At 44.7% G+C, this 19346-nt stretch overlaps 2 protein-coding genes across 2 annotated transcripts in view; one reads left to right on the forward strand and one right to left on the reverse strand.

Moving 5' to 3' along the window:
- LOC143955217 (uncharacterized) overlaps nt 1-3429 on the reverse strand; it is a 127403-nt gene extending 123974 nt beyond the window's left edge. Inside the window, 1 exon segment of the mRNA XM_077465301.1 lies at nt 3355-3429. The gene's annotated coding sequence lies outside the window, so the exon portion shown is untranslated.
- A 2648-nt stretch (nt 3430-6077) lies between these two features.
- On the forward strand, nt 6078-12590 carry LOC143956329 (uncharacterized). Its single transcript, XM_077466545.1, has 7 exons — nt 6078-6120; nt 6799-6909; nt 7111-7281; nt 7368-7491; nt 7608-7705; nt 7814-7952; nt 10831-12590. Exons 2-7 carry the CDS (start codon nt 6805-6807, stop codon nt 11460-11462), a joined length of 1269 nt encoding a protein of 422 aa, XP_077322671.1. The 5' UTR covers nt 6078-6120; nt 6799-6804; the 3' UTR covers nt 11463-12590.
- The last annotated feature ends 6756 nt before the right edge of the window (nt 12591-19346 follow it).

Consider the following 19346-nt stretch of genomic DNA (forward strand, 5'->3'; position numbering starts at 1 on the left):
CCCCCCTCCTGAACCGTACCAGGCCACATGCCCTCAACATTGGGGAGGATGCTTTGGGGTCCCCCCAAAGCACCTTGAGCAAGAGTCGCTGGATACCACCGCTGGAATCTTTTTTTTATTTATTTTTTATAAAGGACTTTTTCAAAAGTGTGTTTGTTTTTTTAAACATTCTTTTACACTTTCTTTGTGAAATGGTAGGGGTACTTTTGTACCCCCTTACCATTTCAAACAGGGGGAGGGGCCGGGATCTGGGGGTCCCTTTGTTAAAGGGGGCTTGCAGATTCTGATAAGCCCCCCGCCCTCGGACCCTCACAACCACCGGCCAGGGATGTGGGGATGAGGCCCTTTTCCTCATCAACATGGGGACATGGTGCTTTGGGGGGACGACCCCAAAACATCCTCCTAATGTTGAGGGCATGTGGCCTGGTACAGTTCAGGAGGGGGGGCGCTCTCTCATCCCCCCCTCTTTTCCTACGGTCTGCCAGGTTGCGTGCTCACATAAAGGGTCTGGTATGGATATTTAGGGGGAACCCCATGTAGTTTTTTTTTATTTTGACACGGGGTTCCCCTTAATATCCATACCAGACCTGAAGGGCCTGGTAATTGAATTTGGGAGAACCCCACTCTTTATTTTTATTTTTATCAATGACTTTCAATGAGTGTTCTCTGTATTATGGAAGCCGACAATTCATTATAGCCGTGAGTGATTTTAAATGACTTTTTTTCCTGCAGAAATGACACTTTGTGCAGGGACAGTTCTAAGCACAGGAAACATGCGCCCCTTCACAGGCATACTATAGACACCCCCAGGTACGAAATTTAAAGGAATATTACACTTTTATTGTTTCACTTTAATCATTATTAAAATCACTGCTCCCAAAAAAATGGCCGTTTTTAAAACTTTTTTTTGCATTGATACATGTCCCCTGGGGCAGGACCCGGGTCCCCAAACACTTTTTAGGACAATAACTTGCATATTAGCCTTTAAAATTAGCACTTTAGATTTTGAACGGTCGAGTCCCATAGACTTAAATAGGGTTCTAAAATTCACACGAAGTTTAGGTCTGTTCGCAGGTTCTGGTGCGAACCGAACCGGGGTGGGGGGGTGTTCAGCTCATCCTTAGTGATGTATCCGATAAAAACACACACAAAAACATACACAAGTATAGCCGGAGGAAGCATGTATAAAAGAACAATGTCCTCTAGTCCTCTAAGGTGGACAGTTGGATAAATGGTTCTATATTTAGGATGTATCTGGTCTATAAACCAGATGCTCTGAATGGACAGTTGGATAAATGGTTCTATATTTAGGATGTATCCAGTCTGTAAACCAGAGGCTCTGGATGGACAGTTGGATAAATGGTTCTATATTTAGGATGTATACGGTCTATAAACCAGAGGCTCTGGATGGACAGTTGGATAAATGGTTCTATATTTAGGATGTATCCGGTCTATAAACCAGAGGCTCTGAATGGACAGTTGGATAAATGGTTCTATATTTAGGATGTATCTGGTCTATAAACCAGAGGCTCTGGATGAACAGTTGGATAAATGTTTCTGTCATGGTCCCTACCATGCCCTGCAGATGGCCAGGCATGGTCACGCCCCAAGTGGCTCAAGTAGGTATTGAACTCATGACTGCCTGTTTAGTACTCCTGTTGCTTTGCCTCTGAGCTACTCCTCGGTTCTTAATTGTGCCTGCTTTCCAGCCAAGCCTAGTTCTGTAGGAAGTACTGAGGACTTTTCTCTGGATCTTTCCTTGCAATCAGTACTTGTCACTCCTGGGTCAGCTGAGGCAGGTTACCGCTGAGTATAAAACACTGCTTCATTCTGAGGGCTTTGTCAGTTCATTGTCTCCTGTTTTGCCAAGTGTTCCTGGGTTCTAATTGCAGTGTTCCAAGACTGACCCCATCGTCAGACCCTGGCTCTGTTTATAGTTTATCCTGACTTCTGCAATCCCTGACTATGGCTTTACTTCGACTATCCTTCGGCAAAATCCTGTCAAGCCCCCATGTATAGATTCACAGCCCAGGTGGCTTTTTACCTTGTTCCTGTGGGCTGTGTGTATTTGCAAGGGTGAGCATACATCTCTGCAATATGGACTCCAACCTAGGTAAGCCCTTACAGGTTCTATATTTAGGATGTATCAGATCTATAAACCAGAGGCTCTGGGTGGACAGTTGGATAAATGATTCTATATTTAGGATGTATCCTGTCTATAAACCAGAGGCTCTGGATGGACAGTTGGATAAATGGCTCTATATATAGGAGTAGGGTTAATGGTTCTATATATAGGATGTATCCGGTCTATAAACCAGAGGCTCTGGATGGACAGTTGGGTAAATGGCTCTATATTTAGGATGTATCCGGTCTATAAACCAGAGGCTCTGGATGGACAGTTGGATAAATGGCTCTATATTTAGGATGTATCCGGTCTATAAACCAGAGGCTCTGGATGGACAGTTGGATAAATGGTTCTATATTTAGGATGTATCCAGGCTATAAACCAGAGGCTCTGGATGGACAGTTGGGTAAATGGTTCTATATTTAGGATGTATCCGGTCTGTAAACCAGAGGCTCTGGGTGGACAGTTGGATAAATGGCTCTATATTTAGGATGTATCCGGTCTATAAACCAGAGGCTCTGGATGGACAGTTGGATAAATGGTTCTATATTTAGGATGTATCTGGTCTATAAACCAGAGGCTCTGGATGGACAGTTGGATAAATGGTTCTATATTTAGGATGTATCCAGGCTATAAACCAGAGGCTCTGGATGGACAGTTGGGTAAATGGTTCTATATTTAGGATGTATCTGGTCTATAAACCAGAGGCTCTGGATGGACAGTTGGATAAATGGTTCTATATTTAGGATGTATCCGGTCTGTAAACCAGAGGCTCTGGGTGGACAGTTGGATAAATGGCTCTATATTTAGGATGTATCCGGTCTATAAACCAGAGGCTCTGGATGGACAGTTGGATAAATGGTTCTATATTTAGGATGTATCTGGTCTATAAACCAGAGGCTCTGGATGGACAGTTGGATAAATGGCTCTATATTTAGGATGTATCTGGTCTATAAACCAGAGGCTCTGGATGGACAGTTGGATAAATGGCTCTATATTTAGGATGTATCTGGTCTATAAACCAGAGGCTCTGGATGGACAGTTGGATAAATGTTTCTATACTTAGGATGTATCTTTTAGGAGAAATGGCTTCATATTTAGGAATACTCTAAACATATATTAAAGCATTACTCTCTCAATTTCAAATAAACATCACAGTGACTATGGAGGAAGGGGATGGACATGACGGGGTGATTACTGGGTGTAAATATAAAACAATATCTTATTACCTTCTCTGCTGCCAGTTCCTGCAATGTCTCTTCTCTACTTCCTCCCAACTCACATTTCACCGAGAATGTACCACCTGAGCTTTACATCACTTCCTGTCTCTGGTTCCACCATTGACATGTGAGATCACCACCTTGTGGAGAAAATGCAAACTGCAACCTATGTTTCTCTTTGGCGACGGCTGTGTTGCACACTCTGCCAGTACGTTCCATATATTATTAGTCATGAACCCTATAAATCAGTTGAATATCAGGAAATGTAAAAAAAAAATGTAAATTACAAAAAGAAAACTGTCTCTAAGGTTCAACAACACATGAAACATGTAATGTTATAACACCACAATGCTCTTTTAATACGATTTTACCTTATCCTGGAGTTTACTCAATTAATATTTGGAGATGAGTATTAGAGTGCTGTCTATGTTTTTTTTTTTTGTTTTACACCATTGAACTCTTACCGTGTGAAATATATTTTATGGTGTCTTTATCCATTCCCACCCACCTCTGAACACCAATGGTTGTCGCTAGTTTTTTGATTCCAAAATGGACGGCGTAAGCAATATGTTTAGGATAGCCATGTGTTTGTTGGATATCCCCAGTGGCACATGTCGTGGGATTACTAAACTGTGGCAAATTCTTGGGTTCTGGCTGTCCTTCTGTGTACACTATATTACCAAAAGTATTGGGACACCTGCCTTTACACGCACATGAACTTTAATGGCATATTTAGCCTTCGTCTGTAGGGTTCAATATTGAGCCCACCCTTTGCAGCTGTAACAGCTTCAACTCTTCTGGGAAGGCCGTCCACAAGGTTTAAGAGTGTGTCTATGGGAATGATGACCATTCTTCCAGAAGCACATTTGTGAGGTCTGGCACTGATGTTGGAGAGAAGCCCTGGCTCGCAGTCTCCGCTCTCTCTAGTCAGGACTCTGTGCAGGCCAGTCAAGTTCCTCCACCCCAAACTTGCTCATCCATGCCTCTATGGACCTTGCTTTGTGCACTGGTGCGCAGTCATGTTTGAACAGGAAGGCGCCACCCCCAAACTGTTCCCACAAAGTTGGGAGCATGAAATTGTAAATTACAAAGATACTGTATGTCAGGGCTGGGCTCAGCCCTTCATTCTCTGAGCTGGCCGCTCAGCTGTGGGCTAATTGCCAGCTCCTATCTCTCCATAGGTACTCAGCTGTTGATGATATCCTGCTCATCAGTCCTGCCTACTTACACCGTCCAGCCCAGACGATCTCTGCCTTCACCTTGGTCAACATCACAGAGGCGCTCTCCTGCATTCCTGTTAAAAGACTTGCTTGGCTGACATGCCTTCTGGCTCCAGATCCGGCTTGCTGATTTACATTATACATATAGTGATATACAGTACTCTTGCACTCAACGCGTTTCAGAGTACTTTCTATTGTATTTATGGTGAATTACTGAGTTAGCATTCCAGGTATTGTAGTTAAAAACAACAAGAATTTTAAGACAGGTGTGCCAGACAAATTCTCGGCTCCAAAAGCTTAGTATGATTATTTCCGAGGACATTATACATCCATGCCAGATCAAGAAATGTGAAAATAGTAGTAAAAAACGCCCAAAATTCTCTTTGCCCCCCCCCAGCCTAGGCAGGGAATGGCCTGGAGATTCACTGGGGCCAGATGGCGAATTCTGAAGGTGAAGGTGGCAATTGAAGTGTCAGCAATCAAATAGTGTTTGTAGTATACAGTAGCTGATCATAGCTTTGAAACAAAGAGCTTGTGAAGTCCTGACAGCCCGTCTCAGCATCCAACAGCTGAATGTACTGCATTCATTGCACAGTAGCGGCTTTTTATTTTATTTTTTTCCGGTCATGGATTTACATCGCAGGACTTTTTTATTTTTTTAATAAAGGACTTGTCCCAAGCTGTCTGTTTTTCTTTTTACCATTTTGACACTTTTTTTGTGAAATGACAGGGGTACAATGTACCCTGTTACCAACTCACATAGGGGAGGCTGGGATCTGGGGGTCCCTTTGTTAAAGGGGGGCTTCCAGATTCCGATAAGCCCCCCACCTGCATACCCCCACAACCGACGGGCAAGGGTTGTGGGGATGAGGCCCTTGTCCCCATCAACAGCCTGCCAGGTTGCGTGCTCGGATAAGGGTCAGGTTGTGGATTTTGGGGGGGAACCCCCAAGCAATTTTTCTTTTTAATTTTGGTTCGGGGTTCCCCTTAATTTTCATACCAGACCCAAAGGGCCTGGTAATGGACTGGGGGGACGACCCATGTCCTTTTTTTTTTTTTTAAATGAGTTTTATCTAGATTGCCGAAACCCGACAATTCGTTACAGTTTTAAGATCAGTTTTAAATGACAATTTTTCCTTTAGAAATTTAATTTTGCTGTGGTATTGTTCTAAAAACGGGAGAAAAATGCGCCACTTTACAGGCATACTATAGACACCCCCCCAGGCACGATAACACCAAATTGCTCTTCTTGTATAAATATAACGTTACGTGTTTCACATATTTTTTAACTTCAGAGCATGATCCAATTTATTTTTTATTTCGTAATTTTTATTAATTTTCATTGCCTGAATTTAAAACGTAATAGGAGAATGCTTGACAAAGCCACAGCCGAGATTGTAGATTGCAGTTTATATAATCTCCACAAGGTGTGATGCCACATATCATTGGTGGAACGCAACGGGAAGTGAAGTAAAGTACAGATGGGAAGTTTGGGGTGAGAGGTGAGTTGGGAGGAAGTAGAGAGGAGACATTGCAGGAACTGGCAACAGAGGAGGTAATAAGATATTATTTATATTTACACCCAGTAACACCCCCGTCATGTCCGTCCTCTTCCTCCATAGTTACTGTGACGTTTATTAGAGATAGAGAGTGTAATGCTTTATTATGTGCCTAGAGAATTATTAAATATCAGCCCATTTCCACAATTGTCCATCCAGAGCCTCTGGTTTATAGACCGGATACATCCTAAATATAGAGCCATTTATCCAAGTGTCCATCCAGAGCCTCTGGTTTATAGACCGGATACATCCCAAATATAGAACCATTTATCCAACGGTCCATCAAGAACCTCTGGTTTATAGACCAGATACATCCTAACTATAGAGTCATTTATTCAACTGTCCATCCAGAGCCTCTGGTTTATAGACCGGATACATCCTAAATATAGAGCCATTTATCCAACTGTCCATTCAAAGCCTCTGGTTTATAGACCAGATACATCCATGAGGTCCCCCCCCCCAATATATATGGGGGCAGTAGCCCGCTATCAGCTGACTCAATATGTTTCTGTAAATCAAAAAGGAAGCATAGCCAAAAAAATGTTTGGGCCATACCTTCTCATAAATATCAAAAGAGGAGAAGTCTGAGGATCCAAAAATATGGAGGAACACTGTGCAGACATTATTCTTCCCAGTACAGTCCAGATAATTCTCAGTTTATTATCCTTCTACAGAGGAATATGGATCTCATGACCACTTCAATGAGAATGGAGAAGAGGTGGAATCACGTGAATGAAAGGATATTGGACCTCACCCTGGAGATCATCTACCTGCTGACCGGAGAGGTGAGGAGGATTCTGGGAGGCCACGTGACATCACTCTTATCTATTAATAAAACCCAGACCTGACTGGAGAGGTGAGGAGGATTCTGGGAGGTCACATGACATCACTCTTATCTCTAATAATAAAACGCAGACCTGACCGAAGGGATGAGGAGGATTCTGGGACGTCTGTAGATATAATTATTACTTTCTCTCTTTACACAGGATTATAAAGTAGTGAAGAAAAAATCTGGTGATCCATTATCACCCAGAAGCCGTCTTCATAGGACATCACCCATCACAGTGCCTCCACCTCACTGCCAGACCACAGAGGGAAAGAGTGGTAAGAGGATCCTCAAAGTCACCAACAAGATCATTGATCTGCTGACAGAAGAGGTGAGCGGTGCCGGGAATTCTGGGACATTATCCAGTAACAGACAAGGGATGTGTCTGGATGGTGACTGTATCATTGTGTGTGTCAGGTTCCTATAAGGTGTCAGGATGTCACTGTCCATTTCTCCATGGAGGAGTGGGAGTATTTAGAAGGACACAAGGATCTCTACAAGGACGTCATGATGGAGAATCAGCCGCCCCTCACATCACCGGGTAAGAGGAGACTTTATTGTAAAGGAGAGAGCAGTACGGAGGGTCCACCTAGATCCCCCATCATCTGATAAACACATAGAAACAATGTATTCAGTCAGTGTGTGTGTTTCCTACAGATGGATCCAGTAATGGGAACCCACCAGAGAGATGTCCCCATCCTCTGGATTCCTGGGATTCCACACAGGAAGAACATGAGATCCCTCATCCTCATCAGGTAGATGGAATGGAGCACCTAGAAGTTAAATGTGAATCTAAACTCTGTTGTCCTGTTGTGGTAGGACTAATTTTTCCAGATGTTGTATTATGTCATTTGGGGGATTAGGGTAAGGATCTGATTGATATGAAAGTTGAAATTAAAGAGGAAGAAGAGGTGATGTTGGTTGGAGATCAGCAGTCTATGGAAGAGGGGGAGATGATTATGACCACTAAACAGGAGGAATCTTCTCAAGATATTGGCACAGGTAAGTAATAAGCACCTCATTTAGAAAATAAAATGCTATACAGATGTGACAAACCACAGCCATAAAATTGTTGTATTTTGTCTAATATGAGTATTTCCTATGACCGTCATTGCCATCTAGTAGCCATAATGAGTTATTTTTCCTGAAATACCTCATGATACACTATCAGAGGTGCCCATTATTTCTGGAGAATTCAACAAAATAGTGGCCTTGAATGAGATGGGTGAAAAATGGCTTCAGCTCCTGTTGTCCACCTGTATAGAACTCCTCTGATGCGTTTTGCCCTTTTTGGGGTTTAATTGTAGAGGCATCTCTAAACTAATATAAAGGGATACAGCACAGTACAGTTACAATACAAATTGCTTGTAAGAGCTTACAATCTAAAAGGGAGGTGCAAGTGATACAAAAAGGTAATAAATGTGTAGAGTTGAGTCGATGGAGAAAGTGAAAGTTCAGTTGTTAAGTAGAGGCGGGATAGGTTTCTCTAAAGAGATGTGATTTTGGGCATCACCTATTGGCAGACAGAGATACAAGAACGAGATAGACAGACAGGGGTAGGGAGTTCTAAAGGAGCTGACGAGGAAGATAGGGAGCATGACGTGTTGGTAGGAGAGGTGAGAATGATCTTGGTATATATTTTGAGATGTGGTTGGAGGTGTAGAGGGCAGAGTTGTAGATGACTTTGTTAGTATTTTGAATTGTATTAGTTGGATGAGCAAAAGCTAGCGGAGGGGTGGTGGATGCTTAGTGGTTGGTAATGTGGATGAGCCTGGAAAAAGCATTCAAAATAGACTGAAGGGAGATGGTTTGTGTGGAGGTAGACCAACGAGGAGGGAGCTGCAATGGTCAAGGAAGAGATATGAAGATGGTGAATTTGCAACTCGTGATTAGGCAAATTGAGGCCAAATAAATGTTGGACAAGGGAAGTTGAGAAGCCAGATCAGTATAAATAAATGTATCTTATCTTCTGTAAATTGAAGGAATCATCATTTCAAAGGAACTCTAGTCATATGATCTATGTATAGTCATTTGGTTTGTAAATGATTGTCTTGGTATTGTTAATTACTGGTTTTTATCTCTGTCAGTAATAACATTTCACACATTCAATACGGAAAATATTATATTCAATGCATAATGTCATTGATGTATCTACTGCACCACAGAACATTTGCTACACAAGCTGTAATTTAAATCATATGGTAGACAGATCAAAAGAATGTAACTTCTGTATTTACCACACTACCAGAATGTTCTGTACACCATATGAAATCTCCATTCCTCAATATAACGTCATGTTCCCAACAAATGAGGAGGAGATACTGTACACCATATGAAAGGTCCCTCTCAATTCCCCAATATAACGTCTTGTTCCCAACAAATGAGGAGGAGATACTGTACACCATATGAAAGGTCCATCTCCATTCCTCAATATAACATCATGTACGCAACCAATGAGGAGGAGATACTGTACACCATATGAAAGGTCCATCTCCATTCCTCAATATAACATCATGTTCCCAACAAATGAGGAGGAGATACTGTACACCATATGAAAGGTCCATCTCCATTCCTCAATATAATGTCATGTTCCCAACAAATGAGGAGGAGATACTGTACACCATATGAAAGGTCCATCTCCATTCCTCAATATAATGTCATGTTCCCAACAAATGAGGAGGAGATACTGTACACCATATGAAAGGTCCATCTCCATTCCTCAATATAATGTCATGTTCCCAACAAATGAGGAGGAGATACTGTACACCATATGAAAGGTCCATCTCCATTCCTCAATATAACGTCATGTTCCCAACAAATGAGGAGGAGATACTGTACACCATATGAAAGGTCCATCTCCATTCCCCAATATAACGTCTTGTTCCCAACAAATGAGGAGGAGATACTGTACACCATATGAAAGGTCCATCTCCATTCCTCAATATAACATCATGTACCCAACAAATGAGGAGGAGATACTGTACACCATATGAAAGGTCCATCTCCATTCCTCAATATAACGTCATGTTCCCAACAAATGAGGAGGAGATACTGTACACCATATGAAAGGTTCATCTCCATTCCTCAATATAACGTCATGTTCCCAACAAATGAGGAGGAGATACTGTACACCATATGAAAGGTCCATCTCCATTCCCCAATATAACGTCTTGTTCCCAACAAATGAGGAGGAGATACTGTACACCATATGAAAGGTCCATCTCCATTCCTCAATATAACATCATGTACCCAACAAATGAGGAGGAGATACTGTACACCATATGAAAGGTCCATCTCCATTCCTCAATATAACGTCATGTTCCCAACAATTGAGGAGGAGATACTGTACACCATATATTGAGGAATGGAGATGGACATTTCATATGGTGTACAGTATCTCCTCCTCATTTGTTCGGGAAAAAAATGACGTTATATTGAGGAATGGAGATGGACATTTCATAACGTCATGTTCCGGACAAATGAGGAGGAGATACTGTACACCATATGAAAGGTCCATCTCCATTCCTCAATATAACGTCATGTTCCCAACAAATGAGGAGGAGATGCTGTACACCATATGAAAGGTCCATCTCCGTTCCTCAGTATAACGTCATGTTCCCAACAAATGAGGAGGAGATACTGTACACCATATGAAAGGTCCATCTCCATTCCTCAATATAATGCAATCATGTTTGCAAAATATCAGGTGGAGGTATTGCACACCATATGGAAGGTGCATCTCCAGTGATCACTAAAAAATGTTAAACTCATATTTTGAAATAAATGAAAAGAAGATACTATGTTCATTATATATATTTTCTTGCTACATGAATTAAAAAATAAATGTAAATTATATATTTTTTTAATTGCTTTCCAACAGATGGTCGCTATGTAGGAAATTTGTCACAGGGAGGTCCTATTTTATCCCAATATTATAACGATGAAAATAATGGCATCAGGCAAAATTCTCCAGGGTTAAATCCCATTACTCAGAATCTTCCTCGCAGGCCTTACTGTTTTGAGACATCAAATTATCTCCCTAATCCTAAGGAAACTTCTGGAAACACAGATACTTTGACTTCAGATATCAATCGGGGATTTCACACCGCAGATAGACCAAAAGACCCATCTAACCCAAAGGAATCTTCTCCAAACCAAGAAGGACTTCACCCAGAGGAGAGTTCATTGTCATGTTTGGGTTGCGGGAAATCTTTTAGGATGAATTCTGAACTTCTTATACATCTCAGATCCCACACCAGGGTGACCATTGTATGTCCAGAGTGCGGGAAAACTTTTACTGATAAAAAAGTATTTAATGATCACCAGAAAATTCACACAGGTGAGACTCCTTTCTCATGTTCAGAGTGCGGGAAATATTTTACTGTCAAAGGAAGCCTTCAAACACATCAGAGGATTCACAAGGGCGAGCGTCCGTATTCATGTCCAGAGTGCGGGAAATGTTTCACCCAGAAAGGACATCTAATTAGACATCAAAAAACACACCCCTGCTGATGCTGCTGACAATTGATCTTTCACAGGATGATTTGTTTAGTTTAAAAAAATAGGTTTTAAGGGCGTACAACCCTACAGAGGGGATATTCCAGTTGTAGTGGGAGTCTGGTTTACTTAGACGTTTGCTGGTTTCTTCTATTTTTTTGGACACTCCCAGTTGTGATCTCTGCCTTTTATAGTTCCTGGCTCTGTTCCTGCACACCTTGGGATATGTTGGCGATTTATAGACTGTTCTAGTCAGCCATGTTGACTGTTGTTTTTCAGCACCACCTGGAGAAAGAAACTTAGATATACCAACAGACTAAAGGATTTTGTGTTGCCTAATGCCGCGTACACACGATCAAACAATCCGGTGGAAAAGTCCGGCAAACTCAAGTCCGCCAAACAATCCCCCCGTGTGTAGCCTCCGGCATACTTTTTTGACCCGAAAGTACGGTGGACTTAGAATGCCGTGTTGCACTCCAATCTTCCCGCCGGACTCGCATTTCGGCGGACAATCCGGCCGTGTGTATGCCAGTCCGCCGTACTTTTGAAATGAGCGGACTTTTCCCGCCCGGAGAAAAGTCCGCTCATTTTGAGCGGGTCTCCAGGTAGGCAGGGCCCACGAAGACGTCGCTGGCCCCGCCGCCTGGTATGGACTTAAAGGGGAACCCCCAACGCCGGACAAAGTCGGCGTGGGGGTCCCCCCCAAGTTCACAACAGACCCTTGTTCGAGCACGCTACCCGGCCGGCCAGGAAAGGGGGGGCGAGCGAGCGACCCCCCCCCTCCTGAGCCGTACCAGGCCGCATGCCCTCAACATGGGGGGTGCCTTGGGGAGGGGGGGGGCCACGCGGCCCCCCCACTCCAAAGCACCTTGTCCCCATGTTGATGAGGACAAGGGCCTCTTCCCGACAACCCTGGCCATTGGTTGTCGGGGTCTGCGGGCGGGGGGCTTATCGGAATCCGGGAGCCCCCTTTAATAAGGGGGCCCCTGGATACCGGCCCCCCACCCTATGTGAATGAGTATGGGGTACAATGTACCCCTACCCATTCACCTGTAAAATAAAAGTACAAAAAAAAAACAACACACGAGATAAAATACTTTATTGCACAGCTCCGGGGGTCTTCCGTCTTCGGGGGTCTTCTCGCCGGACTCCTCCGCTATCTTCTTGTAGCTCTTTTGCTAGTGGAGGAGTCCGGCTTTCTTCCTCGCCGCCGGCCTCTTCTTTCGACTTCGGGGGTCTTGTCCCCCTCTTCGGTTCTTCTGCCGGGCCACCGCGACTACTTCTAGCTCTTTTAAAGGCGGTGGCCCGGTCTTCTGTCGCCGCCGCCTTCCGTTCTTCTTCTTCTTCTCCAGGAGATGTTGACTCGGCGATCTCTCCGGACGCAATGCCAGGGACGCGCTGCGCTGCCACTTATATAGGGACAAGGGGCGGTGTCACATGGGTTTATGTCACATGGGTTGGTGTCACATGGTGACCCCGCCCCCTTATAATGTAACAGTCACAGAGGATGCTGGGACTGTCGCCATGTGACATCAACCCATGTGACATAAACCCATGTGACACCGCTCCCTTGTCCCTATATAAGTGGCAGCGCAGCGCGTCCCTGGCATTGCGGCCGGAGAGATCGTCGAGTCAACATCTCCTGGAGAAGAAGAAGAAGAAGAAGAAGAACGGAAGGCGGCGGCGGCGACAGAAGACCGGGCCACCGCCTGTAAAAGAGCTAGAAGAAGGCGCGGTGGCCCGGCAGAAAAACCGAAGAGGGAGACAAGACCCCCGAAGTCGGAAGAAGAGGCCGGCGGCGAGGAAGAAAGCCAGACTCCTCCGCTAGCAAAAGAGCTACAAGAAGATAGTGGAGGAGTCCGGCGAGAAGACCCCCGAAGACGGAAGACCCCCGGAGCTGTGCAATAAAGTATTTTATAGTTGTGGACTTGGGGGGGACCCCCACGCCGATTTTTTTCGGCGTTGGGGTTCCACTTTAAGTCCATACCAGGCGGCGGGGCCAGCGACATCTTCGCGGGCCCCGCCTACCTGGAGACGCGCTCGAAATGAGCGGACTTTTCTCCGCGTGTGTACACAGAGCATGTTGTGGTAGGCCCTTTGACTCCCCTGCAACTCTCCTCCACCCATGTTGATTAAGAAAAACAGACCCATTGTCAACGTCATCCAGTAGATCATTATCAACCATGATGAAAGAAAGACACGTGCCAAAAGAAAAAAAAAAAATCAGACGATCCTAACACGACAACAGACACTTGCTGAAAAACAGCTCCCTGCGCCCTGGAAGGGACCAGGGTAGTGGTGACATCATTGACCTATTATAGCTATATTTGTTATTGCCCAAATATGGCCATGTGGCTATATGTTTAGGCTATGATGTCACTCCCCCCCCCTTTCCTGCCCCTTTGCTTATGTGGCCAGGGACTACCAGCAAATCTAACACCAGTGGTTGCTGAGGAGGCAGAGGCTGCCATCACCTGTTGTATCCTTAGCAACCAGTGGCATCACCAGGCCTCTTCACTTACATGGTTGGGGACCTGTCATGTTCATCCATGTTGAGAACAGAAAACACAATATATTACTTTCCATACATAAATATTGAAACTTATAAATACTTCGTATATACTCGAGTATAGGCCGACCCGAATATAAGCCGAGGCCCCCAATTTACCCCCAAAAAAACTGGCAAACTTATTGACTCGTGTATAAGCCGAGGGTGAGACATGCCTGTCCATCCCTGTGTGTGTGTCCGTCCATCCCTGTGTGTCCGTCCATCCCTGTGTGTCCGTCCATCCCTGTGTGTCCATCCATCCATCCCTGTGTGTGTGTGTGTCCATCCATCCATCCATCCCTGTGTGTGTGTGTCTCCATCCATCCATCCATCCATCCCTGTGTGTGTGTGTCTCCATCCATCCATCCCTGTGTGTGTGTGTCTCCATCCATCCATCCATCCCTGTGTGTGTGTGTATCCATCCATCCCTGTGTGTGTGTGTGTGTCTCCATCCATCCGTGTGTGTGTGTGTGTGTGTGTGTGTGTGTGTGTGTGTGTGTGTGTGTGTGTGTGTGTGTGTGTGTGTGTGTGTGTGTGTGTGTGTGTGTGTGTGTGTGTGTGTGTGTGTGTGTGTGTGTGTGTCCAGCCTACCTGTGTCCCGAGCCTTTGTCCCGAGCCTCCGTCCCGTGCCTTGCCTCCTTGCCTCCGTCCCGTGCCGTGCCTTGCCTCCGTCCCGTGTCGTGCCTTGCCTTGCCTCCGTCCTCAGTAATATGGCTTCTCACCAGGGTGACATCTTTGATAGACTGGAAGGCTTTGAATTTTTCCTGTGCTGGTTACATACATATTTGTTTCTCTGTGCACAACTACCCTCTCCTTCTGATCCTGTATTTCTCTGTGGATTACTACCCATTCCCAGTGCCTCTGTGTGTTTTCATGCACTCCTTCCAGCTTGGCCTGTACTACCTACTGACCTGTGATCCCAGTGTCTCACGCCATAAGGAACATTTACCAATATATCAGCACTCAGTTCCCAGTAGCTGTCTGCTCATATGAGTCAGAGCTGCACAACCTGGGAATTATCTGCAGCAGAACAGGACAGCACAGTGGTGTAGTGGTTAGTACTCTCACCTAGCAGTAAGAAGGGTCACTGGTTCAAATCCCAACCACGACACTACCTGCCTGGAATTTGCATGTTCTCCCTGTGCCTGCGTGGGTTTCCTCCGGGTACTCCGGTTTCCTCCCACAATCCAAAGACATGCAGGTAGGTTAATTGACTTCTGTCCAAAAAATTTGCCCTAGTATATGAATGGGGACCTTAGATTGTGGGCTCTTTGAGGGTAGGGTCTGATTTGAGTGTGCAATGTACAGGGGCAATTGTAGACACTCACTCAGGTTGAAATGGATGGACTGGTGTCTTTATTCAACCTTAATAACTATGAAAGTAACTATGAAACCTTCCTCCACCTATAGGGGCTCTGTGGAAGACAATGTGGCTCCTTAGACCAGTGGTTGCCAACTTATGAGCTAAAGGAGGCCACAAATGCAGCCCCTGACATCCCCAAGGGGCCGCAAATAATGTTCTGTATATGTATTTCTTGAGAGGACTGCCAGAAACTGCAGACCTAGTAAAGGAAATGAGGGTCAGAGAGTGTGGACATGCTAGATTTTTGGCTGGGGATATACTGCAGAACACAATACGAAACATGATACAGGAGGGTAGTAAAGATCGATGCTATTATGTAAATCAATGTTCCCACTACACACTGCTGAGGTCCGAGGGCCACGCATCTTATACTAAAGGGTTGCAGGTGGTGCACCAGGGCCTTAGACTTTGCACCTTTGACCTTCTTCTAAGGGCTCTCATCTTCGCTGTATGTGTGGGCACACTGGGTTTCCCCACCAGTGCCAATAGATAGGTTACTTACTTTGACTCCAACTTCCTCTGGGCCACCTATGCACATCCATGGTCCTTATACATTTCATTACTGCTGTGTTCCAGTGAGGTTTAGGTTTCCTCCTAGGACCTTCTGCACTCTTGTCTCTCTGTAGGTCCAGCACCCTTGTGCTGCAAGTGACTTTTGTAAGTACTCTCGCATACCTGTTAGCCCGGCATTCCCGAGCTGAAAAATACTCCTGCACACATGCCTACCTATAATTCTACACCTACAGTGGTGTGAAAAAGTGCTTGCCCCTTCCTAATTTCCTGTTCCTTTGCATGTTTGTCACACTTAAGTGTTTCGGAACATCAAACCAATTTCAACAATAGTCAAGGACAACACAAGTAAACACAAAATGCAAATTGTAAATGAAGGTGTTTATTATTAAAGGTGAAAAAAAATCCAAACCATCATGGCCCTGTGTGAAAAAGTGATTGCCCCCCTTGTTAAAACATACTATAACTGTGGTTGTCCACACCTAAGTTCAATTTCTCTAGCCACACCCAGGCCTGATTATTGCCACACCTGTTCACAATCAAGGCATCACTTAAATAGGAGCTGCTTGACACAGTAAGGTCCACCAGAAGATCCTTAAAAGCTACACATCATGCCGAGACCCAAAGAAATTCAGGAACAATTGAGAAAGAAAGTAATTGAGATCTATCAGTCTGGAAAGGGTTATAAAGCCATTTCCAAAGCTTTGGGAATCCAGCGAACCACAGTGAGAGCCATTATCCACAAATGGCGAAGACATGGAACAGTGGTGAACCTTCCCAGGAGTGGCCGGCCGCCCAAAATTACCCCAAGAGCGCAGCGACGACTCATCCAAGAGGTCACAAAAGACCCCACAACAACGTCCAAGGAACTGCAGGCCTCACTTGCCTCAGTTAAGGTCAGCGTTCATGCCTCCACCATCAGGAAAAGACTGGGCAAAAATGGCCTGCATGGCAGAGTTCCAAGGAGAAAACCACTGCTGAGCAAAAAGAACATCAAAGCTCGTCTCAATTTCTCCACAACACATCTTGATGATCCCCAAGACTTTTGGGACAACATTCTGTGGACCGATGAGATAAAAGTGGAACTCTTTAGAAGGTGTGTGTCCAAGTATATCTGGCATAGAAGGAACACTGCATTTCAGAAAAAGAACATTATACCAACAGTAAAATATGGTGGTGGTAGTGTGATGGTCTGGGGCTGTTTTGCTGCTTCAGGACCTGGAAGACTTGCCGTGATAAAAGGAACTATGAATTCTGCTGTCTACCAAGAGATCCTGAAGGAGAATGTCCGACCATCTGTTCGTGTACAGCAGGACAATGATCCTAAACACACCAGCAAGTCCACCACCGAATGGCTGAAGAAAAACAAAATGAAGACTTTGGAGTGGCCTAGCCAAAGTCCTGACCTGAATCCTATTGAGATGTTGCGGTATGACCTTAAAAAGGCCGTTCATGCTCGAAAACCCTCTAATGTAACTGAATTAGGACAATTCTGCAAAGATGAGTGGGCCAAAATTCCTCCAGGACGCTGTAAAAGCCTCATTGCACGTTATCGCAAACACTTGGTTGCAGTTGTTGCTGCTAAGGGTGGCCCAACCAGTTATTAGGTTTAGGGGGCAATCACTTTTTCACACAGGGCCATGATGGTTTGGATTTTTTTTCACCTTTAATAATAAACACCTTCATTTACAAATTGCATTTTGTGTTTACTTGTGTTGTCCTTGACTATTGTTTAAATTGGTTTGATGTTCCGAAACACTTAAGTGTGACAAACATGCAAAGGAACAGGAAATGAGGAAGGGGGCAAACACTTTTTCACACCACTGTAAGTGCATCTCTGAACCTGGTCAGCTGTAGCCTACACGGGCATGCTTCCCAAGCACACTGCCAATAATTGTGATGGCTGCTCGGGAGGTCCACAATCCTCAGCCATACATGACACTTCACTTGGAGAAGTCACCTGGAACAGACGGATTCGGTAATGAATACTATAAAACTTTTGAGAGATAGTTCACCCCATATTTAGAAGAATCCTCCAATGCTGCTATGGTAGAGGGCAGAATTCCCAACGAGAGCTCTGACGTTATTATGGTGAGAGTTCCCAAACCTAGGACTGATCCCTCTTATTTCTGTCCTATGCTTCTCTTGAATATGTATGTCAATTGTTATGCTAAGTTCTTGGCTTCCTGTACGTACCTGCTCCTCCCGATGACGGTGAAAGAGGATCAGGTTGGCTCTGTTTGCAATAGACGGGCTCTGTGGCTTCACCACTCAAAATGTACTTTACCCTTTAGTATTATTTGATGTCTAATGTTTCTCATTGAATATATTTATACCTGTAAGCCCTTGTACACACGGTCGGAGATTCCGACGGAATGTGTCCTATCGGACCGTTTTGTCGGATATTCCAACTGTGTGTGGTCTACATCGGACTGTTTCCGTCAGAATATCCGACGGACCAAGTTCTCTAACTTGCCGGTAAAATTTTCCGACAAAATGCTCCTATCGGACATACTCCGATCATGTGTAGCCTACACCGACGGACAAAGTGCCACGCATGCTCAGATCAAATTCCTAGACCAAAGCTATTGGCTACTAGCCTGAACGTAGTCCCGTCGTAACGAAATAACGTCATCACGTTATGTGCAATCGGATTTTCCGACAACTTAGTCTGACCGTGTGTATGCAACATCACTTCCGGACCTCTTCCGGAATTAATCCGTCGGAATTACTCCGCGGATTTGGTTGTCGGAATCTCCGACCGTGTGTACAAGGGCTAACGAGCCTGTCTATATATGACTTTGAGTTGTATCGTATTGCCTTGTGACTTGGACCGCCTTTCTTTTGTTTGTTCTTTCTCTGTGGTTTTCTTATAATGATCCATTACCTACTGAGATATTGCCCCAGGGAGACCTATGGCTGGCTTGATTGCTTTTGTATATGCTGCCATCCTCTGAGAAGTGCACAACCATTCATTTAAGCTAAAATGTAATGTACTTATATCTTCTATATTATACCAGTACACTTTGTAATTGTGATAGACCCAACCAGGTCAGAGGCTTTTGTGAGGGACTGCAGGGTAGCCTCTTGCCTACTGACTATGGGCCCTGGCTTTTGAGGGGGCTCTATCCTTCGGAGGTGTGAGTCCTGACCTCAACCCGATAGAACACCTTTGGGATGAACTAGAGCCGAGACTGCGAGCCAGGCCTTCCTGTCCAACATCAGTGCCTGACCTCACAACTGCGCTTCTGGAAGAATGGTCATACATTCCCATAGACACACTCCTAAACCTTGTGGATGGCCTTCCCAGAAGAGTTGAAGCTGTTATAGCTGCAAAGGGTGGGCCAACCCAATATTGAACCCTACGGGCTAAGACTGGGATGTCATTAAAGTTCATGTGCGACTCCTTGAGAGCAGTCATGGAATTGACTGACCAATTTGGCCAGTTGACTGGCTTCGCCATTAACTGGCCTAAGTC

The sequence above is a fragment of the Lithobates pipiens genome, unplaced genomic scaffold, assembly GCF_037356315.1.
Source record: "Lithobates pipiens isolate NorthernLeopardFrog02 unplaced genomic scaffold, aLitPip1_a1.2 Scaffold_35, whole genome shotgun sequence".
Taxonomy (NCBI): Eukaryota; Metazoa; Chordata; class Amphibia; order Anura; family Ranidae; genus Lithobates; species Lithobates pipiens.